Genomic DNA, 24,818 nt, shown 5'->3' with positions numbered 1-24,818 from the left:
TGTCTTAGCTATATGCAAAGAAGCCAAAGAAAGGGCTGTTGTCCAGGTCTGGGCTTGACTGCATTAAAGGGGAAGTAGATAGTTAGTGACCTCTAAAATATAAGAACAAAGGACCCCCAAGAAGGAGAGACGATGTAAGGAGAATAGGATCCAGCTGCTTAGAGTAGGGACTGTACTTTCATTGTAAAAACTTAGGGATTCTTTCATTAGGGGAGGTGGTACATCCTAGCATAGGTTTGCTTTCAACAGTGAAGCATTTTCTCCAGCTTTCGTAGACCGCTCTTCCCTTGAACACTAGGGTTGACCCGTGTAGGCTGAGACCTCTCACTCTGGCTGAATCTTCCTCCAGCTGGGCTCTATTGGCTGTTCCCCAGACCCACTGCTGCCCTGGAGTGGGCACCTTTAGGGATATTGTGCAATTAAATGAATTGTGACCCATTTCAGCAATGGCAAGGGCTCCAACCTGCTTCTTTGGTCCTTTTCCTCTTCCTCAGTTTCTTCTGCCTCTTCAGCTTCTTCTGGGCATTCACCCTTCTGTTCTTCTTCCTCCTCCTTCAGGTCTTGAAGCTCTTGGGTCTTCTTTAGACCTTCCTGGTATCTGCAGGGCAAAAAGGAACAATTGAGTCTGGAAAGGCCAGGCACAGAGCATCCTTTCCTGAGTTCCTAGAGGTGGGGACTTGAACACCTCCAATAATTAAACACTTCCTGTGGTTCTACACAACAGGAAAAAGCTGGGAAGCTCTACTGAATCCCAAGGTGGCTTATGTCAGTACAATTTCCCCTCACTCCTCAGTCATCCTTCCTGTTTATATGTGAATGTGTGGCAAAATTGACAGGGAAAAAGTGTGGGTGCAGAGTCCTGACTGGGTTCTTATCCTACAAAATGTTCAGTGGAGAGAGCAGTATATCTGCTTTCTGTGTAACCTGGGTACTTCAGCTTTTCACCTATAAAATGGAAAGTGTGGCCCCTATTTTACAGGGTGTGGGAATGTTCTGAGGAAGTGCCAGGCATATAGCTTGACCTAGGAAGGGTGATACCCATCACATTGGCTTATTGGGAAGTTTTATGGAAGTGGCAGGCACATACTAGGCCTATAAAGGTACTCAGTAAATGTTTACAAAGCCACTGGAGGTGTTTACTCCCATGCATGCTTAGTATCAAAGATAGTTGTGGGTGAGGGCGCCTGGGTGGCTCAGATGGTTAAGCGTCTGCCTTCGGCTCAGGTCATGATCCCGGGGTCCCGGGATCGAGTCCCGCATCGGGCTCTCTGCTCCTTGGGAGCCTGCTTCTCCCTCTGCCTCTCTCTCTCTCTGTCTCTCATGAATAAATAAATAAAAATTAAAAAAAAAAAAGATAGTTGTGGGTGAAAAGATAGCCTTCCCAAGAGATACCCTTCTGATGCCCTTCTCCCAGGATCAGTACTCTTTTTGCTTGTCCTATAGCTGAATGTTTAAGACAAGCATAGTTTGGCCAGGGCAACCCCACTGCAGTATATATGGCTGCCACACAGAAGCCCACAGGTTCTATAACGATGGGAAGCTGTGTCTCCTTCAGGAGCTGTGGAGAAAGAAGAAGCTCAGGATGCTACTCCTGGTCAGAAATACTTCTCTACCTGGCTGGGCTTGGGCCCTGCTTGGTACTCTGTCCCCTTAGTGACTGACAATGGGCCAAAGGTGTTATTGAAGCTCAATCAGAAAAGGGGACAGTTGGAAGTTGGGGGGACTCCAGTTTACAGAAAGAAGGGATGGCAGTGGCAGTTCTAGGAAGTAGGGTTACAGCTGCTCCTGGGCATTGTTGAGAGCAACATCACTCCTCTGAGCATGTGTCAGGAAGCCTCAGGCACCACCAAGAGGAACCCACCCAGGGGCCCTATTGCCAGACCATTCTGGGCAGTGGCATTCTGGTGGCTTTCTGCCTAAAAAGAGGGCAGTCTAATTATTGCCTAACCACACCCTCTCACCCTACTTCCTCTTGTCCTTCCTGTGGAACAGTACTGTCCTTTCTTTCTTTTTTTTTTTTTTTAATTTATTTATTTGAGAGAGAGAGCATGAGAGGGGGGAGGGTCGGGAGGGTCAGAGGGAGAAGCAGACTCCCCGCCGAGCAGGGAGCCCGATGCGGGACTCGATCCAGGGACTCCAGGATCATGACCTGAGCCGAAGGCAGCCGCCCAACCAACTGAGCCACCCAGGCGCCCCAGTACTGTCCTTTCTTATGTAGTTCTTTACTGAGGTGAGGAGGTCCTAGGGCCACTGGTTGCTTCCTTAAATCCTCTAAGAAACAGGAAAGGACCGTGGGAAGGTATCTTCTGAGACCTACCAGGTGACCTCAGGGTGGACAAAGTCTGACTCACCCCTTGTTGTATGCTTCTTCCTCCATCCTAGCCTTGGTCTCCTGGTTAATCTCCTCCAGGCAACTCAAAGTCGGCATGGGAGCAGAGGCTTCACAATCTGGGTCCCCATTTGTCTTTCCACTAGTGAGAAGAGGGAAGTACAGGGTGTCCTTTCAGCCACATTGGGTGTCTGAAAACTGAACCATGTCTTTGGCCTGATTGCTTTTCGGAAGTGAGGAAACTCATTCTAGACTGAGTTCATTTCAATCCTTCTACCCTGAGACAAGATTTTATAAAGGCTGTAGTCCAAGAATCCTTCCTAGACCTCCAAACATAAAATAATGTGCTAGTTCCCTTTTTCTTCATGCACTCAAATCCACCTTTACTCTTATTCCACGAGATGCTATAAGTGGACAGACAACTGTTGGGAGCTCTGTAGTACTAAGGTGAGGAAGATGGAGGTGGGCCAAATGTTCAGTCAGTCACTCCATTCCTGTAGTCCATCTTTTGCTTCATTCATTTAAGTATATACTGAGTACTGACTAAGTCACAGGTACCTTGTAATATACTGGGGATACATTAGATGATAAAAGAAATAGTCTTTGCCAACATGGAGCTTAGCAGGAGAGAATGCCCAAAAAAAGGAAAGAAAAAAATATGTAGTTAATTACAAATTGTGATAACTTTTATGAAAGAGAAAAACTCTGTGCACTGCAGAAAGTAACAAGGGGAGAATCTACTTCGATTGAGTGGTTAGAAAAGATCTCTCTGAGGTGGTTTAACTGGAGCAAAGACCTGAAAGATGAAAAGTCAGCCATATCTATAGCAGAGGGAAGATCATCCTAGGGGGAGAATGCAGATGTGGAAGACCCTGAGACACAAAAGATGCAGAGATATTTGAGGAACTGAAAAGAGGCAATGAAGCAGTAGTTAACTTTTAGACAAGATAAATTTTCAATGCCAGTGAAATATCCAGATGGAGATGTCAAGTAGGTAGTTGGATATACCAAATTGAGTTGGAGAAGAGCTCTAGAGGCTGGAGATAACATTTGGCATCATCAGAATATATATGACATTTAAAGCCAAGGGGATGGATAAGATTGTCTAGGGAGACAGTATGAAGAAATATGAGAAGAGGACCCAGGACCAAGCCCTGGGCATCTCTGCCTTTAGCTCAGGTGGAGAAGAAACTACAGAGGAGTAGCAGCCAGAGAGGTAGGAGGAAAACCAGGAGAATATAGAGTCCTGGGAGCCAAGAGAGGAGAGCATGTCAAGGAGGAGTTAATTGTGTCACAGGTTCACTTCTGAGAGTCCAAGTCAGAGGAGTATAGAAATCTGCAGATTATTAGATTTGATAATATGGAGGTCAAGAGGAGCTTTGGTGAAATGGTGGGAGCCAAAGACAGATTAGAATGGGCTTAGTAAAGAATGAGGGGCAAGAAAGAGGAAGATCTAGACACAGTAATCTGACTGAAAAGGGAAGTAGAAGAGTATGTTGTGGGATACGTAGCTGAAGAAGTGGGTCAAGGGATGAAAGCAAAATTTGAATGTGGATAGAAGTGATCCCAAGAGGGGATGAGAGAAAGGGGATGACCAAAGGAAAAAATTCTTTGAAAAGGGAAGTAGAGACAGACCTTAGAAAGGTGCAGAAACTTCTCAGTTATAACAAAGGGAAGAAGGTGATGAAGATGGTGGGTTGGGGATCTGGTGAAAGAAGATAAGAGGGCTCCTATCTAATAGCTTAAATTTTCTCTGTAAAATGGAAGACAAGGTCATATGCCAAGAGTGAGAGGTAGATAGGCCTAGGAAGGTTTGAGAAGAGAGGGGAAGGTGTGAATGAGTCATGTGAGAAGGGGGAAAACAAATATGCTAGAAAATCATAGTAGGATGGCTAGGCAGTGCTGGGAGTCCATTTGAAGTACGGAAGCATGAGTTTATAGGAAGTATCCTGATGGTCATGCCTTCCCTATAAATCCTGAAGCCCACCTAAGGTGTCTGGGACTCCCACTGGGAGTCATGCCATGGAGGAGCCCTCAAACAAGGCAAAACAGTGAGCAAAGCTTTTCAGCCAGGACTCTGAAGGACTGCAGCTGCTACCCTCCCCAACCTCTCGGGCTCTACCAGTGAGCCTTATATTTTCTCATTCTTGGTTTCATCTTCCCATCCCTTAGTTTTCCTCAGACCTTGTAAAATTTACATTTTATCAGGCTGGAAACCAAAACCCATTGTGAACAAGAAAGATAACATTCTAAAAATATCAGCTATTCATAACATTTCTCCTTTTGCAAATTATATTATCCACTCCCTTCCATGTGACCTTTGCCTAATGTGCAGTTTCCTATTTGTCCAAATGATTGGAACAGAGCAGAAAAACATAGCTACAGCCAAGGGCAGGGAAAGCAATTCTTTTATGAAATATATTTATATATTAGAAATGAAATATTGGTATCAGCCTTTTAATTTCTTTTATCTATAGCTGAATAACCTAAGAGGTTAGTGACAAATATGTATGAAGGACAGTGGAGTGTAGAGGAAAAGAACCTGCCTGAGGCAAACATGGGTTCAAATTCCAGCTGCAATATGTGCAAATTCTTAACACTTCCTGAACTTTAGATTCCTCAACTGTAAAATGAGGGTAATAATATGTATCTGATGATGGTAGTATACGAATTAACGAAGAAATGTAAGTAAACTTTTTGGAATATAGTACTCAACAAATGATGTTTATCCTCCTCATCATCACTATTACTTATGTAATAAATTTATTGGTAAATTTGGGGAGCAATCTGAGGTTCTTCCAAACCTGATCCATAAAAAAATCCAAGCTGGTAAATTACCAGGTGATTATTTATATCTTTAAAGGAGAACTTGATTTATATTACTGTGATACTTCAGAATCAGAGGAACTCAAACTTCCACTATCCTCAGGTCACTGCTCTCTAGAGACTAAAACTTTTCCCTGGTACAGCCAGGAAGCCCATCTCAGTGACCCCTTAACATAAGGATCTTCTGTCAGGGCCCAACTGTCCCAGGTTATATCGATCACCTTGTCCAACTCACTCACCTATGGGGCTTCAGTTCTTAACATGCTTTTACATACATTGCCTCACTTGATCCTCCCAATGATAGGAAGAGCTAACATTTATCTTATGTATCAGGCTCTGTGGTAAGATTTCACTTAAGACTCATGAATGACCCATAAGATAGGTAATACTATTGTGCTCAGGTTAGCAGGTGAGGAAACCAAGGCTCGGAGAGGTTAAATAACAGCCCAAGATTACACAACCAGTGTGTGGTAGAGTTTGGATTTGACCCTGTGTAATCTGACACGTGCCCATGCTCTTGACTACACTAATTGCCACCCACGCAGGATATTATCCCATCTGTGAGACGAGAAACCCAAGCTCAGGTTGATTAAGTGACTTGCCTAAGTTCACATTATTGGTACTCAGTGGGCCTGGCTGGGACTCTCACCTTGATCTTCCAAATTCATGTCAAGATGCATTTTTCACACCTCCTTGACTTCAGTAGAAGTCTTTTCCTGGGGCTCTGAGTGGTGTGTGGGGTTCCAGGGTATCTGCTGAGTGAAGCCATTCTTGCTGTTAGGCTGGGCCATGGCTTATGATGCTTTTTTTAAAGGGTGCTTGTTTAGAATGTGAGATGGGCTGGGACAGCCTTTGGTTTAATACTGAAAGTAGGGTGGGAAAGTAGGGGAAACACACAATATGTAAAATGTTTGCTGTTATCTCCTGATCCCTAGACTGAGCTAATAGTTCCTTATATATCTTCTCTAACTACCTGGAAGTTTCTTGCTGTGTATCTTTAAGACTCAGCTCAAATACCTTCTCCTCTGTGGAATCTTTCCCAGTGTTTTGCCCTCTCCCACACCTTCTGGTTAAAGTTGATTTCTCCTTCACTCATGTTCTCATTGCGCGTCTGTTACAGCATAACTCAGAGAGAGGGCATTTTTATGTTTTATATACCTATCCATTCCTCCATATGACTGTGATCACAGAGAGAGAGAGAGAGACTGTGCTTGAGTTACAATTTTGTTTAGCATACAGTAAGTGCCTTTAAGTGTTTGTTGAGTTACACTGACTTCACTGTGGCTTATCCAGTCTGCCTATTAATCTTGTAAAGTGGGCAGGTCCTTTCTGTAAATGGCTATTTCCTGATAACCCAGTGTTTGGGTTGAGCTGAAGGAATCTCTATTCGTGCCTGTAAACGTGGAGCTGAGCACAGCCTGTGCCCACCCTAGAGACTTCTGGGCCAAACACAGATGGATCTTGGCATCTATTCCCAGCCTGAAATCTTGCGTGCTTTCTTTCTGGGATGATTCATTAAAATTAGGTTCATTGTTTTCTCATGTCCACCGGGTCAAAATTGTTTGTCATTGTGCTTAGTTCTCAGTAATGTGAGGGGTCCTTCAGTCAAAATGTATTGTTTAACTGGGAGTTATGTTAGAGTCTATTTTTTTTCCATGTGGTAAGCAATATTTGAAAGTGACTGCAATTCTTTCCAGTGGGCAGATCTTACCTTTTTGGGCTCAGTGATGTCTTGATCACCTCAGACAAGCCCAGCCCAGGGGAACTGAGCTAGAAGACCTTCCTTACTCCTGTTACTCAATCTAAGATTCCTGGGGTACACTACTAGTTGATGGAGGGCTAATTCATTTCAGAATACTATCAGCAAAGGGGAGTTCGCTATACATATTTGATGTCATACAAAACCTTTAGGCAATTTACCCTGGCTGCTTCAAAAATGTAGAAAAATGGTTATTTTAGAGATTATAGTGAAAATTTCTCTGTGATCTATCATTATAATTGCCCCTTTTATGAAACTAATTCCGTGCATCATTCACATCCATGGCTTTGCTAATCACTCAGTGAACTGCTCTGTGTACACCCTCTGCTCCCATCCCACGCTCTACTTCATGCCCAGCCAGTCACCATGTCATTCAAAATAGCTCACAAGACTTCATGGGCGCCTGGGTGGCTCAGTTGGTTAAGCATCTACCTTCAGCTCAGGTCATGATCCCAGCGTCCTGGGATCAAGTCCCACATTGGGCTCCCTGCTCTGCACAGAGCCTGCTTCTCCCTGTGCCTCTGCCTCTCTCTGTCTCTCATGAATAAATACATAAAATCTTTTTTAAAAAGACTTCTTATAAAAATAGCCCTTAAATGCATCCTCTTTTCTCCAGTCATACTGCACTTCTTTTCATTCTTCTAGTTGGAGTGTCTATTAAGAGGTTAAGAGCATGAGTTCTGTTATCTACTACTGTGTAACATCAGACAAGTGATTTCTCTGAGTTTATTTCCACATATTATAAAATAGGGATATTAGTAGTTAATATTAATAGTTAATATTGATATTAATACCTACCTCATGGGTGTATTGTAAGGATTAAATGAGATCATTAATGTAAAGCAATTAGAACAGGACTTGGCATAAAGTAAGCATGCTGTAAATAATAGTAATTATCACCATCCTTTTTTTTTTTTTAGATTTTTTATTTATTTATTTGACAGAGAGAGAGACACAGCAAGAGAGGGAACACAAGCAGAGGGAGTGGGAGAGGGAGAAGCAGGCTTCCTGCTGAGCAGGGAGCCCAATGCGGGGCTTGATCCCAGGACCTTGGGATCATGACCTGAGGCCAAAGGCAGACGCTTAATGACTGAGCCACCCAGGCACCCCTATCACATCATCTTATTATTTCTTAACTACTCCATACTTTCTCACTTCAGAGCCTGGAATGTTGTTAACCTCCAGTTCACTATATAACTTTCAGGTTTCACTTTATTTTCATTTATTTATTTTTAAAGATTGTATTTATTTATTTGTCAGAGAGAGAGACAGAGAGCACAAGCAGAGGGAGTGGCAGGCAGAGGGAGAAGCAGGCTTCCCACTGAGCAGGGAGCCCAATGCAGGATTTGATCCCAAGACCCTGGTATCATGACCTGAGCCGAAGGCAGATGCTTAACCGACTGAGCCACCCAGGCGTCCCTCAGGTTTCACTTTAAAAGTAAATTCCTAGAGGAAACATTTTCTGAGGCACCCCTCCCCACCTATACCAAATCTGGGTTAAGGTGCTCATTTTCTTGTCTACTGTTGCCTTAGCAACCTGTACTTCCTTATGATATCATCCATCACATTGTATTATAATAGGCTGTTTCCCATCTGCCTTTCCCATTAGACTGTGAACTCCTGAGTGTATTCTAGAAACCTAGACCTTGGTGATTAATTGTCAAAAGAATGAAAGAATAAGTCTATAAATAGCTTTTCCTATTTATGGAACTCATCATGAGCTTTATTCTGTTTTAATCTTTAAGATTAATTTTAAATATTATTCTGTGTATTTTCTTCTAATTCTGCATATCCCTAGACCTTCCCTGAGTGAAGAACAATTTACTATGAAGTGACCTACAATAGCAACACTCAGAATTCTCTCAAATCACATTGGGCAGTGCAGTCAGCTCTCAGGTATTTGCTTGAGAACTCGCCATAGGTAATTTGATCTTCTTATCATCTTTCACATGCTTAGCCAATTCCCTTCCTGCCTGGTCAATGTATACTTAGGGAAATGTGAAATCACTTTAAATCAAGCTAAGTACAACAATCGAGAAAGCAATGTATATTAACTTATAATGCATTTTTTTCTCTTTAACAATATGGAGAAGGTAGCTAGAATTGACTGTACTTGAGTTGAAACAGAAGATAGGAATTTATTTTAATTCACAGATTGTCTCAATGTTAGCCTCTTGGCAATCTATTAATATTTCCAGTTTCATGAATTCAGATGGAAATCACTTAGCACCTTTCATAAATCCAGGAGGGGGAAGCTACTGTTAGTGTTAGACTCCCTCCTCTTTTGAATATGTCCTCCCCTTTTTGCAGCCATCTTTATAGGCTGGGTATATTCCCAATAGGCAAGTCAGCCACAGCATGGGTAAAAATCATGGTAGTCTCTCTGGGTAGAAAAGAGTGAGCTACAGATACCTTCCTTAAACTTATTGCTTAACTTGTCTCAATCCCCACTCTGTCCCTGTCTCTCCTGGTTCTAAACTCTTGGAATGGTGATGCCACTATTGATCCTCATTCATTGTTGCTTCTGATTTGGGGTCAATGCTTGCTGCTCTTAATTTTGTATCTCACTTTCTCTTACCAAGGATAGCTCAGGTTCTTGATGATCTCCATTGCCTCAGATGGAAGCTGTCAGCTGACATGAGCAATAGTTCTACAGAGTCCAAGCCCTGCTCCATCGTGATTAGAGTCTTTTTCAGAGTGAAGACATAGATCTTTTTCTTTGATTGGTTCTATAGGCCAAGAATAGAGAATGGGGCCTTGTTGGGGGCCCTTTTGGAGAAGAGGTTGGTGCACCCAAAGGCAGGATTGGAAGGGGGAATTTTAGTGTCTTCTCACTCAGGGCATCAAGTAACCATTTCTGGAGAGATTCAGAGATCGTGGAGTAAATATTATGACTCTAGGGACTTGATATGTCTTTGTAACCTTGGTTACTTCCACATTGTTGTTAGTTTGTCACCCCTTTACAATTTCTTTGTAATGATCTAGAAAATAAGGAAACAAAGATAGAAACAAAAATGCCCTACACAACATGAAGGACCTGTACGCTTACAGAGGGTGAGGTGTCAAAGTAAGGAATTCGTGGACAAACTTCAAGACTAAAGTGGGTGAGTCATTGAATGATAGATTAGTGGTTACATATACTGAGAGGTGAGTAAAACAGGCTGAGTCTGGGGGGTGGGGAGCTTGGGAGCTTGTCTGTACTGAAAAGGGACCCAACATAGACTTTCCTAGTCAGGTCAAGCAAAACTATTCTAACAGCAATGAAAAATGAAGGACTAAAGCTGTCTTAAGGCAAAGAAGAAGGAAGAATAAAGGTGTATATTCTACCAAGTGAGAAAAGACACAAGGTGAAAGTTCTGAGAGGTGACAGCTGTGATCCAGATGTTTTCCAGCAAGCAAATGAAAGAATTTGAAAAGCAAGTTATAAACTCTTCTGAGTGTAAAAACAGCCTGCCTTGCTCTGGCTGAGGATGAAAAGACCAGCAAATTGCATAGATGCCTGGAAAAATTAGGCATGGCAGGCACTATTCATTGCCACTCCAGTACTCAATCCTCCTACCTGTTTCCTCACAGCAATGTGATTTTGCTCAGAAATTTACTCTTCTTCACAGAGCCACTTTGCTTCATGGGAAGCTGACTCTCTGTCCCCATCTCCAGGGCACGGTTTAAACCCATGATGACAATCCTATTCCCAAAGCCTGTGTTTGGTTTAGAAAGGAACTATGTTCCAGATTAATAACAAGATAAGGAAGACTAAAAAAAAAAAGTTTCTGGGTTTGGTCATAAAATTAAAAAAAAGTTTCTGGGTTTGTTCATAAAAAAGAAGCATGGAAAGAGATAGTCCTCTTCTTCTAAATACTTCATGTCTGGATGAATACTTGAAAATAGTAGCCATTTGCCACAAGCCTGCTGATAAAGTCAATGTACAAAGTGGGCAGAAGCAAGCAAGGAAATTGTAGAGGCTGAGCTGGGGCCCTGCTGTACTATACCTGGAAAATCCCTACCTCTGTACACCCTCTGCTCCCATCCCACACTCTACTTCACGTTGGACTTACTATTTAAGCCCCTTCCGGTTGGGGCTTTCTTGTATCTGTAGCCCAAAGAACCCTAACCAAGAGAAAAGGTGTCTGTCTTCTCTGGGCTTTTCTGAGATTGAGGTACTTGGACTCAGCCACAGCATCTTCCTGGTCCAGATTGCAAACTGACTCTGAAATCTTTGTGGGTCTCAAAGTCCCATGTACTTTCCTTAGAACTTAATTTGCTTTCCATCACATTTTGGGAGTGAGGGTGGGAGGAAAGGTGAGTTAGGGAAAATTTTCTCAGAGATCCCCAGAGTTAAGAGGAAGATCAACAAACTTACTCTTCCAAAAGTGCAGGCAGTGCTGAGGTGACAGGTAGGTTGCCTTTCCCATTGGGTGATTCTGACTGGATGAAAAACAGGAGACAGACAATTGAAGATCAGCTAGGAAGGGAGAAGCCAGAGCTGCTACATCTTTGATGATGTGGGGAAGGGGCTGCTGCTGTCCCAGCTCTTCCCCCACCACCATGCTTTCTGATCTGCATCTGAACCCAGGCGTTGGGCCTTTCCTGTCCTCCATTCCTTAGTGCCCCCTGAGGCTCATGCAACTTGCACCTTTTCCTTCTCCTAAGTTCCCCTGAATGAAGAATTTACATTTTGAGGCCCCATTCTGGAGCAGAGCCTCAGTTTTTCCTTTTTCTCAGGTTTACTGACTTGGACTAAATACCAGCAGGCCTCCTAGCAAACAGAGGCCCTTTCTGCCCTGGGGATATAGCTCCAAGCATAATACTCAGGAGATGCCTGTCATTACTAAAACCCCCCAGGACTACCTCATTGTTTTGTTACAACAGATTTAGTTTAAGAAATGGTTCTCAATTCTGGCTGCATCTTAGAATCACTGGGGAAGATTTAAAGTACTGATCCAATTCAGAATCTTCGGGTGAAGCCTGGGCAATGTTTTAGAAGTACTTTGTGTGATTTTAATGCATATTCTTGGTTGCCAACTTTTAGTCTGAAGGAATATACAGTTGGCCCTTGAACAAATGGGTTTGAACTGGGCAGGTCTACTTATATATGCATTTTAAATACAGTACAATACTATAAATGTATTTTCTCTTCCTAATGATTTTCTTAACATTTTCTTTTCTCTAGCTTACTTTATTATAAGAATACAGTATATAATACATATAACATGCGAAATATGTGTTAATTGACTATTTATGTTATTGGTAAGGCTTCTGATCATCAGTAGTTTTTAGGGACTCAAAACTTATACGCAGATTTTCAACTGTGTGGGGTGGGTGCCCCCAACCCCTGCATTGTTCAAAGGCCAACTGCATATTTGGAAATAATATTCTTACATTTAGTATAGTATTGGAAATAGGTCCATTAAACACACTAGCTAGACCTCCCTAAGCTCCTTTAAACAAAAAAATTTTTTAGGTTGTTTTAGTGAGTGATTTGGGAGTTTAGGATAATTTCATAGATGATTGAAAAAGAGGTGAAAGAAGCTATTGCTCCATACTGGCACAGTAGAGCTTGAATTCTACTTTACCTATTGCTTACACAGTCAGATTGCCTTATAGAGTAGTGCTGGTCATGAACACAGAACAGAGAAGCAACTGAAGAAAGAATTAGAAAAGTTTTAAATAATATTAACTAGATCCACAAAAGCCTGGGATGTAGAAAATATTTTGTTATATAGGAACTGTGTATGTTTAAAATAATTGAAATGAATTTTTTTTCTGATTATTAGCAATGGATTCTTATTATAGAAATGTAAAAAGGCATCAGGAAGAAAATAAAAATCACCTGTGGTTTTACCATTGCCCAGGGTATCCATTAATAGTTTTACATATATTCTTCCAGAATCTGCTATGTCTACACATAGAAAAATACTCTTAAAAAAAAAAAAAACCCTACAAAACAGAATTCTACTGCATATACTGTTTTTAATTCCTTTTATTATGGACATTTTTCATGTTACTTTTAACAACTGCACAGAAATCCCTTTTTAGGGCTGTCTATATTTAACCAATCTCTTATTAATGGGCAGTCTGGTAGTTTCTTCTCAAACCCAGGCCCTGGAATCAGAAAGCCTAGGGTTAAAAGCTCAGCCCTACTACTTACTACACAATGCAACCTTCAGGTATTTAAATCCATTGCAAAGTGGAAAAAAAACACTATACCCACCTTGGAGGATTGTGGTTTAAGCATGGGAAGAGTATCATTTTCAAAGAACACTCTTTGAGCTGCCAGCACCTTGCTCAAGGATACTGAGTCTTCTTCTCAGGGCAGTGGAAGACATGGGGCCTGGTCTATATTGAGCTTTTTTGAGCCCCTACTCCAAAATCTGTGCTGGGAATTTCCTTTCCTTGTTGACCCTGCCCTCACCTAGGTCACCCCCATAGTCCTGAGCCTGAGGGAGAGGTTGAAAAGGGCTGGGAGGTAGGCATCATCATACTCACCAGGGCTGGTAAGGAGGGGATGGGTGATGAGCTGGGAGTTTGGCCGGCCATGTTCAGGGCATTAAACTTGGGAACCACTGCAACACTGACTCTCCGGCGGGGCATGTTCTGTGGGAAGAGATGTGACCAGGCCCACTGTCAGGGAGGGAGCAGCACCCACAGTTCAGAAAGGCCTGGAAAATGGCCTACTAGTTCCTGATGCTGTAATTACATTCATTGGGTATTTTCGCTTTGGGGTATTGATGGTGTTGAGGGTTGGTTTGGAAAGAGTGGCCAAAGTTGACCCAAGTTTTCTGTTAGTGGTGAGTGATTTCTCAACATGTTCTTATTTTAGCTTATATCCTAAAGAAATGGAACAGAAATGACCCCCAGTCTCTGGGTAACACCCTGGAAAGTATATGAAAAGGATAGGAATACCAAGGTTTATGCCTCATTCCATGTTCATTTGGGGGATGGTCTAACCAGGGAAACCATGAGGAAGGGAAAGCTGAAGGACAAACTAACAAGCGTGGTAAGCTGAATTAGAGACTCTGTCCAGAGGTTCTCTGGCACCTGTGGATTCAAGCATGAATGACTTTCTGGTGACTATGGAAACTTCTGTTGTAATCCCCCAGGAATCCTGGTATTCCTTGAACATGCATACCTTTCCCAGTGTGAGGGACATGGACCGCGCTGTTCGAGGGACCCCGTCTTCTGCAGCAAGAGGGAACAGAGAAGAGAACTCAGGTAAATTTTCAGAGTAGTCTCCAGCAGAAAACGGATAGCCTGAAACTAAGCTGAGGTATTGATTGGTCAGAACTGGCCCTCAAGGGGTAGCCCAAGAGCCTAGGTGTTGGGAACACTAAGTTTGACACTACCCCCTGAGACAATTATCTGCAGAGTGGGGCTTTTCTGGACATAACTTTTATCTTAACTCCTCTGGGCAATATGAGAAACCCATCTTGGGCCTCTGATATATACCTGACACACTGCACAGTCTCTGGTAATGCCCTGGAGAGTGTGTGAAAAACTACTTGTAGCAATACCGAGGCTTATTGGGTCATTTCTTGCTCATTTAAGAGATGAACACTCAGGGAAATTATGAGCAAGGAAGGTGTGGTATCAGTAAAGAATGCAAACTTGTTGGCAGAGTGGTTACAGTACGTCATCTATAAAACAATTTGGAACAAAGGAAACCAGCACCCCAGGATTTTCAAGTCCTCAGTGCATACATTAAATGATATAATTTATATAAAATGTTTTGCACCACACCTGGATAATACTGCCACCAGAAAACACCAATATGTACAGAGAAAGGTTTTTAAAAGCTCAATTTCAGTTTCAGTTTGACCAATATCATTTAGCTTGTATATCTGTTTATCCCTCCTATCCATGTATTTTCCCTGTTTTTCTATTTACCTCACTTCATTGATTTTTTTTCCTTCCCACCCTTCCCACCCTGCACATTGGTTTAGAAGTTATACATTTTAGTTCGAATCTTTAATGTGCCCACTTAAATTTGTAACATATTATGTGACTTTAAATTTTAAATTAATCAAGATTTCTATTCTTTTCCTAATGAAACCTTAAAACAATAACTCCCTTGAATCTAAATTACATTGCTTTTCAGTATTTTTGATTTACTTTGTATTTGTAATCTGATATTATTATAACTGTTGTTTTATATAATAAATACTTGTTTAGATTTACCCACATTTACAAATGTCTGATCACCATTCCTTCTTGCATCCTACTTCTTTTTTTTATCTTAATTTTGTTTTTCCCTAAGTACATCCTTACTTTTCTTTTGGCAAGGATCTGTGAGAGGTAAACTTTCTCAGTTGTTGTCTCAAGATATCTTTACCTAGCTTTCAAGCTTGTATCAGTTTAGCTGGTTATATTTTCTCTAGGTTAATAGTTATTTTTTCTCAGCTCTTTGAAGACTTTAACTTCATTGTCTTTTTTTTAAATTCAATTACAATATAGTGTATTATTAGTTTCAGAGGTAGAGTTCAGTGATTCATCAGTCTTATATAATACCCAGTGCTCATTATATCATGTGCCCTCCTTAATGTCCATCACCCAGTTACCCCATTCCCCTACCCCACTTCATTGTCTTTTGGTACCACTATTGCTATTGAGAATTGTCAGTCTTTTGTAAATCCTCTCTCTTCTCTCTCTGGTTACTTTTAAAATTTTCAGTTCATCTTCGATGTGTTTTTATTTCTTCTTGGAATTTACTGTTCTTTCTGAATCCAATGATTCATGTCTTTCTTTAGTCCTGGGAAATTCTCAGATTCTGGAAAATCTTTTTGAATATTTTCTCTCTCCCTTTCTCCTCTTGTGGATCTGCTAATAAATGTATTTGGAACTTTCTCATTTTATACTCTGTGTCCCATATCTTATAATACAACATTTCTTTCATATTCTTATTTTTTTTAACTTTTTTAAAGATTTTATTTGACAGAGAGAGAGACAGCGAGAGAGGGAATACAAGCAGGGGGAGTGGGAGAGGGAGAAGCAGGCCTCCGGCTGAGCAGGAAGCCCAATGCAGGGCCCGATCCCAGGGTCCCAGGATCATGACCCGAGCCGAAGGCAGACGCCCAATAACTAAGCCACCCAGGCACCCTCTTTCATATTTTTAATCAATTTATCGCTCTGAACTGCATTGTGGGCAACTTCCTCAAATCTGTCTTCAGTTAACTAATTTTTTTCCTCAACTGTGCCCAATCTGATTTAAATGTTGTACCAATAAGCTAGGTTATGCTACCATAATAAACAACCCCAAAGTTTTAGTCACTTATAACAATAAAGATTTATTTCTTCCTTATGTTACATGTCCATTTGCTTCTGAGTTGGCAGCAGGCTCTGCTCTGCATTTCCTCACTCTGGAGTCATATTAATGGAGCTTCTACTATTCTGGAGCAGTGATGATTGTCATGTGAGGAGGAAGAAACATGGGGTAAATTGCATACTAGTTTCTTTTTTTTTTTTAAGATTTTATTTATTTATTTGAGAGAGAGAGGGAGAGCACAAGCAGGGGGGCGGCAGAGGGAGAAGGAGAAGGAGACTCGCTGCTGAGCAGGGAGCCCAGTGCGGGGCCCAGGACCCTGGGATCATGACCCTAGCCAAAGGCAGAACTTAACTGACTGAGCCATCCAGGCACCCCTGCACACTAGTTTCTTAAAGGCCTCAACTCAAAGGTGACACATGTCCTTCTGCTCACATTTTATTTGCCAAATCACATGGCATCACCTAACTTCAAGGGAATGGAGAAGTGTGTCCAAAAGGAGAAAATCTGGAATCTCCACTAGAGTAACTACCACCACTATAGTACTTACCACACATAAACTACTGAGTTTTTGATTTCCATGATTCTGTTCCTCATTTCTAGTTCTATTTTACTCTTTTTTTGATAATTGTATTTTATTCTCATGTTTTTGATTCATTGTTTGATGCCTCTAATAATTTTTAAACATACCTTTATGTTTTTTAAAAAAGTATCAGATTGTTTTATTTTCTGCAATCCTTAGGATATAATCCTATTGTTTAGTGTGTCTGATGATTGTTGTTCAAGGTGGATTGTTTTCTTGTGTATTTTATAATTTTATACTGTAAAATCATCTTTAATGAGGCTTCAGTTAGAGGAATCTTGTGTGTCCTGGGTGAAGGATGTGCCTCTCCAGAGTGGCTTTATGTTTGTTTCTGACAGTGTTCCTGCAGACATTATTGTGATGTTCTTTTCAGATTCTCTGCATATTGCACCACAACTTCTGTCATGGCATATATTTTTCCTACGATAAAGCAGAAAGTATTTTTCCTACTACAGGGTGAAACAGACTTCCTTGATTTGTGTCTCTGCTGTTTGGCAACTGTTTTTTTCTTGTTCAAGTTCTGTCTAAAGATGCAGTCCTTGGAAAATCTTAACTTTCTATGGGAGTCTCAAAGTCAACTCTCTGTCATAGGTGTCCGAGATATCTCAGATTGCATGCAAGTGCAAAAGCTCAGCACCCAGATAATTGAAGCTGACTCGTGTCCCCAAGGAAGCTGCAGGTTTCAGTTCTCTTTTCTTTTCTTGTATATGAGTATTTCAATTTCTTTTCCTGTAGATTCAGCTATTCTTTTAGACTAATGTTTGCTTTATTTTATCCAGCAGAAATGTCTAAGTACTTGTGGTCAAGGAGTTTCAAGTTTTCCAGTCAGCCAAAATAGCAGAACCAGAAAATATTTTTTATATGTTGAAGCATTCATACAAATGAATAAAATGCCAATCTTACAAGCAGGCAAAAGATATAATTAGAGAATTTATAAAAGTGGAACTACAAATGGTCCAGTAAAAATTGAAAAGGTAACAAATACAAATTAAAACTATGAGATGAGATATAATCTTGGCCCATCAAAGTCAAAAATAGTTTTAAAGGAAAGGACAAGAATGTCAATGGCACAATGAACTGAGCACTATTGTTTCCCGTTAAATGGAAATATCAATGGATTATTTGAAAATAGTTTCCTTTAAGAGCCTTATAAAAATTTCTTTCCCCCAAGCCAGTATTTACACCTCTAGAAATTCATCTTAAGGAAATAATCCAAGATGTAGACAGTCAGTACGTTTCATATTCAGGAAAAAAATTGATTTTTTAAAATGTGTATCAACTTTCTTTAAATCAGAGATATTTTTATTTCACTATAGTCTTCAGAGTTTCAGGCATAGACAAAGATTTCTAGAAGTCATGTAAAGGCTTAAAAACCAACATTATTAGGGAATGGTCACAGAGTATACAATGGACACACCTGTTAGATGGATGCTGGCCCCTCTACACCAGCCCAGGCTGAGAAACAGTGGAATGGGAACAAATGTCTGAAAAACACTTAGTCACTATTTAAGATTCAGCTACCATCTCCCTTCTTATTATAAGCACTTTCTCATGTCCCCAGACTGAATGTGGGATTCTGCGGTATGCTCCCTATAAGAATCTGCTTACTTTTGTCACTGGGCTGGTTATACTGCTCTGCCCTCTGCACCGGCTGAGAGTTCCTTTGGATCTCAGTGACCATGTGCCCTTTACTTCTATATTTAGTATCATGTGGGGCACAACAAAGGAGCTCAATAAATGCCTTTAGAATGAATGAATGAAACTCATGGGTAACTGTTCCTTTCGTAAATCTTGGATAGGGCAGTTTACAGGAGACCTTGCACCTTCCAGGACAATAATGCAAGATCCCACATATTAGGATTTCTTCGGTGGCAACTTCCCCAACTCCCAACACTGACAGAAACTAGTTTCCTATAGGCCCAGATGCATGTGGGTCAGGAGTTTTGCTGCCAAGATCAAAAGCAGACAGTCTGGAGCATGTGTACACTGCCTTTGGACTCTGGAAAGTGTCACTGATATTCCCCAGGAAACTTGTGAAACCTCCTGTTTATAAAGGTTTCTCCATCTGTTATACTTTCCCTCCTCCCGCTCTTGGTAACACGGATGTTTGCATTCCACGGAGATTCCTGTCACTAAAAGGTCTGTTTTCTCCTGCTTGCACCATCCTCATCAGCCAGAGCCTAGACCCTGGCTCTCAAGGAGAGATCTTGGTCCAAGGCATCATCCTCCTCGTCCAGGATTGCTGCAAGTGCCTCTTGACCTGTCTCTCTAGACCTCAGTGTCTACCTTCTCCGGATGTATTGCCCACTCTGAAGTCAGACAAATCTTCTGAAAATAGAATCTGACCATGTTAGATGGTATAAACTCACCAGTGCCTCCTTATAGCCTCAAGGACAAAGGCCCAAATTATTAGGATGACCTGGCATGTGGCCCTGGCCTACCAAGGCTTACCTTCAACCTGTCATCATCACACTCCAACCACATCAAATCCTTTGTTTCATAGCCTTTCCATTCCAACCCTACATTGTTGTACACACTGTTTCCTCTACCTGGGGTATATTTCCCCCTCTTGCCTGGAGAATGCCTATTTTTACTTTGAAACACTGCCCAGATGCCATCCCTCTGTAAAACCTTCCTTGACTCCCTCAAGCAGAATCACCTCTGTGCTCCTATAGCAATTGTATAGAACATTTTTTAAAGAGTATTTCTTTAAAACATTTGTCTTTCCCATGAGTCTGCTATTTATCTCAGGAATATGTCCTTTAGCCAGGATCTCATGCCATCCCCACTGCCAAGACTCATCTCTCACCAGGACTACTGTAATAGCAGCTTTGTGGGTTTCCCTATCTCTGGCTATATCCCACTAATATAGCTGCCACATTGTAATCAGAGGGAACGTTCTAAACTCCATGTATGAACATGTCATTTCTCTGACTAAAATCTTTGGTTGGATCCCTAATGCTTTCTAGGATAAAGTCCAAATTCCTTAGTATGTGTTGGCCCCAAAGCACAAAGACTATAAGGTCTGGGGTCTGTCCTTCTCATAAAGGAGAGTGAGCTCTTTCAGCCTATGGCTTCGTATCAGTGGTAAACTGCTGTGGTTAATTGTGTCAGGAGTTGCTTTGGGACTGTTCATGGTTCCTGGTTCTAGGTCCCTTGGCTCACCAGAACAGCTGCTGTGAGGCCCCTGTGGACAGCACTGGGCAGGACAATGAGCCTTGCTCAACTAGAACTCCTCAGGCTGCACTGATGGATGTGATCCTGGCCTACAGCCACCAGGGACCAACATTGCAGGACCAAGATGGGGGCAGAAGCCCAGTTCCTTACCAGAAGGGCCACAGCTGCGGCTTGAATTCTGATTTGCAAGTTTTTTAAACTCCATGAGCTCTGCATGGTCTTTCTCATACGTCCTCTTCAGATTCTCCACATACTGCATCATTACCTCTGTTGCCTTTGACATGCGCTTTTCCTGCAGGAAAGGAGAGCATGAGCACACAGGGCAATTGGAGGAATGACTTGTTGGCACTTGTTTGCTCTGAGCTAGCCTGTGGGCTGGGAGAATTCAAAGGACATAATTAAAAGATGCAACTCTCCCCTCTAAGAGTTTGCTGTCCGTGATGTGAGCTGAGAGGGGGCTTCAGGCACTTGCACTCAGGGAGGACAAGAACAAGCACAACCACAACGCCTCAGGAGATGAGAGGTAGAAAAGTCATCTCTGCTGAGAGAATGGGTCAGGGACGCTTCCTGGAGGTAGCCACTTGCCTTGAGCTCTCCCTTTGTTGCTTCTCCCAGCCAGAGTGACTTCCTGGGTGTGCTGCTGAGTCAGTGCCCTTTCCCCGGAAGAACACAGGGGTGGGGACAGCCCAGTGGTTTGTCCTCCCTTCATTCTCCAAGAACTGCTCTAGGCTCTGTCCCAGGAACACCTTGCTGATGCAACCAATGCAGCATAACAAGCGAGCACGGTCCTAGCAGCAGTGATAATAACATCTAGGTGCTTTGCAAATATTATGGTAAGCCTATATGACAGACATTATCATCATCCGCATTGGTTGGAGAAGTTGGAACACAGAGAGCTCAAAAACTGGCCTGAGGTCACACAGTGAATCCTGGTGGAGCCATGATTAGGCCTCAGGCAGTGTGAGCTCATGACACTATCCTGGATCAGGGCGGTGCCCTGTGTGCTTTAGGACTTCAAAGTGGCTGAGAGGGAGCCAAACCTGGGCCTGCACCCCAGCTCTGCCACTCACTAGTGCTATTACCTTTCTGAAGCTTCATGTCTTCATTGTGGGGAAAAGATATTTACTTTACAGGGTTGCTGGGAGGATTAAATGAAACAAAGCAGTTTTTCCTAAAAGCGTGTCTGCTAAATACTAGTTCCATGGGAGTTGAATAGGTATTATATGAGAAAATAGGCATTTTATGGTTCTTCAGTCAAGTAAATTTAGGAAACACACAGGTAGTTTTAAATAGGCTTCTTCACTATAAGATTTCTCAAAGCCTTGATGGTGCCAGTATGTATTAGAAATCTCCAAGAAAGGAAGGTAGTACGTAGCAGTTCCCAAACTTACATGTTCACAGAAAGCTTTTTCCAAGAAACACCTCAAGGGTTTAGAGGTCTACCAGAAATACTCTTAGTAAAACATAATAATGTACATAGGATGTCTGGCACAGAGGAAGCCATCAGTAAGTGGGATCTGTAGTTGTCATTGCTTACATTATTGCCCTAGTTACTGTGGACAGAGCTGAGCTAGTCAGAGGGCTGGGAGCTGAGGAGGCTCACCTGGCGGACGGCCCCCACCATCTCAGCTCGGCTGGAGAGGCGCGCAGCCAAGCGGTGCAGGACAGCAATATCCTCCAGCAGCTTCTGGTAGGTCTCTCGGTGCTCACAGTGGTGCCATAGTGAAGCTGAGGACTGGGAAGTGAGAAGGAACATCAGCTGGGGTCCTCACATACCAAGACTTGACTTGAGCTGTCACAAGACAAGCCCTGGTCCCCATCCTGGCTGAAAAGAGTGGCCTCTGCAGGGTCTGGGCTATACCTTCTTCTGGGGATTGGAGAAGCCCAATGTGGACACTATACCTGACTGACCTGAAATAAGGGAATCACATCCAGGTCTCTAGTTCCTAAGGAGCTCCCTTTGCTATCCCAGGTCACCCAACCTCCTCTTGAGAAGCTTCCAAGGACTCAGAGGCCTTATTCACAGCCCCAAGTTAACCAGGCCTTCAGGTCTCTGCCTTAGTCCCTCTGAGCTCTCTGAGGAAGACTCTATCTGGCCTGATTTCTCATGTCAGGATACTCTACTTGGTGACTGAGAAAAGCAGGACATCTGGCATAGCCCTAGGAGACAGTCCCTCCTCCAAGGATTCCCCCATCAGGCTCCACAATTACCGTAATGGAAGCTTTGAAATTTTCCAGTTCCTTCTCTGTGTTCTCCTCTGTTAGGTTGCGTTCCCTTTCAGCCTGGTTAATTCTAGATTCCAGAGTGTAGCTGTCATTTCTAAAGGCCAAGGACAGTTGTACAAACACATTCTGTTGGGAACAAGAGTATAGGAGAGATGCTAGGAGGAGTTATTACAGGGAACAAGGTCACAGGTGTGTTTCTTGCATGAGCATTTTACATCAGCTCCTGGAACCAGTAACCAAAACAGCCGTGTACAAGTGAAATTCTCCTTTCATAGCAAACTACACAAAAGATGGTGAAATAGTAACCTGAGGTCCATGCTAGGTCCTTTCCAGAACCAGAAGACCAAATGCATTTTACTGAAAAATAATAAGAGAATGACACTTTGCTTTTTCCCGAATTTCAAGAAAATAGCATCCTGTATTTAGGTTTAGGTAAACTCAGGCCAACATAGCTGATTATGGAAGCAGTTTGGATTCATGCTAGATTTATTGCACATGCGTTTTGGAGGTTTTGCATGGAACCACTGTATTTAAAGAAACTCCATTTAAAATGTAAGCCTTGTTGACTTAAAGCAAACTTCAACCAGCATCTTGCCTGAGTATTATGAATCCTACACAGAAAGCAGGTTTAAGGAGCTACCAGGAGATTAAATAAGGCCAGGTATGATTCTGTTAGGGGAAGTTTTCTGGAACAAATATTCCATGCCAAAAATGCAGGATGCATGAATGAAACTTTGCAAGGTGGACTGAGCAAACATGAAACTCCTGGCATGATAGGAAACTACTGGGGAGGAGAAATAGACAGATGGACTCTACACAGGAAGAAGCAATGGCCTTCATTTTTATACCATTCATTTGCCCTGAGTCAAGTGGTAGCAGATTTATACCCTTGGCGTGAGCTAACTCTGTCTGAACTCCTGAGTTCATGTGATATGGCCCACTGTGGGTAGACATCTCCAGACAGAACTAAAGGCCTTGAACTGACCCAATAACAACATTGATGGCAACATTGGAAGTTACTCCTCATTAAGCATCTACTGTATGCTAGCACTGTTGTGAGTTCTGTGCACCTTGACTCATTCAACCCCACAAAAAGCCTCTGCAATAGGAACTGTTGTGGCCACTTTATGGGTAAGGAGACTGAGACCGGAGAGGTCATTAACTTGTTCAAGGTGACAAGGGGTAGTAGAGCCAGGATTCAACCTCACACTATTTGATTTCAAAGCCTGTGCTCCTGTCACCATGCTGAGCACCGATTATGTCAGTATACATCTGCAGGTAGGAGCTGGCCATTAAACAAACTGCCCATAGCCCATCTTCACCAGTGTCAGTGGGTGGGGATTTTCTGTCCTACCCAAGCCTCAGTCCAGTCAAGTTTATCAATAATGTTCAATGTTTATTTTTCTGTACCGGAGTTATCCCCTTCATGGTGGTGTGATAGAGAGAGTCCTGTATTTAGTTAGAATATTTGGGTCTAAATGTTGGTTCTGCTAAGCACTGGGTCTGGGACCTTGGGTAAATTAGTTCATCACTTGGTTTCCTCCTTTGTTCTAACTCCTGCTCCACCAATTTCTCTGAACTGCTTGGAAGATCAGTTGAAAGGATGGATATGAGTGTGTGATGAACTGTAAGTGCAATATCTGTGTGCAAGGTAATTATTACTATCTGTGGCAAACATTTCACATTGTCTGTCTTCCTCTGCTTCTCCAGTCCACTGGGTCTCAGGAAGGACATGTTCATTTTCTTATTATCAGTGGCAAACCATGCTACAAAGACTATAAAACCTTCTATCCTCCCAACCTGGAGTAAAGAGAGATTCTGGACTCATCCAGGTTCTTACTTCCTTCTATTAACTCCAACGTAATTGTCTTGGAAACAGACTAGTGCTGGTGTCAGAGGTCCTCGCCACCTCACCTGGGATGCACTCTCTTTGTCCATCTACCCTATCCCTTCACCAGAATGAAATGCAGACAAGTTCCTCTCAGCTCACTCACCAACCCCATTGGGATAGCATCTCTACAGAGACAAGGAGGCCCCAGGGGAGTAATGGAGGAATCAGGGAAGGCTGGTGAGCTAACAGCACAGCCTCCCACCTTGGCTGAGCTACCTTCCTTATGTTTGGAACCCTCAGAAAGAAAGTACCTTCTTCCTCTGGACCAAAGTTGAAAACTTGAAATCTGACCATCTGTTAATAATTTTGAAATAAATTTGATTCAATTCTGCAGCCTCCCAGCTAACTTTGTGTATCTAAGTCATACTTTTAAAGAGCATAAACCATCCTTGAAGAAATGTGGAATTTCCAGCTACCTTCTCATCTCTGACCAAAAGTGCCAAAATCTTCCATTACCTGGGATGGGAGTCTCAGCAGTTCAGTAGGGCTGATCACAATGTCCATATTACCCCACAATCACACATTCTTGTTTTCGTACAGAATTGTCAGGGGCAGAGGCTAGAGAAGGGAATGTTTTCAATAATCCTAGTCAAGCCCAGGCACTAAATTCCATAAAGCACTGGAATCACTTACCTCAACTTCCTTTTCAGTGAGTGGAGGGGCACTGTGAAAAAGAAAAGACATGCAAATGAACTATATCCAACCTATGAAATAAACAAAAAAGTGACTTTGAACAACCAGCAGACCATGTCTTTCCAGGAATGTAGTAAG

The 24,818-nt window shown here is 42.3% G+C and overlaps 1 protein-coding gene across 2 annotated transcripts in view; it reads right to left on the bottom strand.

Annotated features, from left to right (window-relative positions):
• IRAG1 (inositol 1,4,5-triphosphate receptor associated 1) overlaps nt 1-24,818 on the bottom strand; it is an 80,678-nt gene that overhangs the window by 5,063 nt on the left and 50,797 nt on the right. For both annotated transcript variants that reach the window (XM_044919326.1, XM_021685770.2), the window contains 9 exons: nt 24,681-24,711; nt 22,142-22,282; nt 21,534-21,665; nt 20,081-20,222; nt 14,044-14,093; nt 13,401-13,508; nt 11,275-11,339; nt 2,352-2,471; nt 464-598 (listed from right to left, as the gene is read on the bottom strand). In XM_044919326.1, the coding sequence (XP_044775261.1) occupies nt 464-598; nt 2,352-2,471; nt 11,275-11,339; nt 13,401-13,508; nt 14,044-14,093; nt 20,081-20,222; nt 21,534-21,665; nt 22,142-22,282; nt 24,681-24,711 (924 nt within the window). The remainder of the gene's footprint in view (nt 1-463; nt 599-2,351; nt 2,472-11,274; nt 11,340-13,400; nt 13,509-14,043; nt 14,094-20,080; nt 20,223-21,533; nt 21,666-22,141; nt 22,283-24,680; nt 24,712-24,818) is intronic.

This window comes from Neomonachus schauinslandi, chromosome 11 (assembly GCF_002201575.2).
Source record: "Neomonachus schauinslandi chromosome 11, ASM220157v2, whole genome shotgun sequence".
Taxonomy (NCBI): domain Eukaryota; kingdom Metazoa; phylum Chordata; class Mammalia; order Carnivora; family Phocidae; genus Neomonachus; species Neomonachus schauinslandi.
This window is presented reverse-complemented; position numbering and strand designations above follow the sequence as displayed.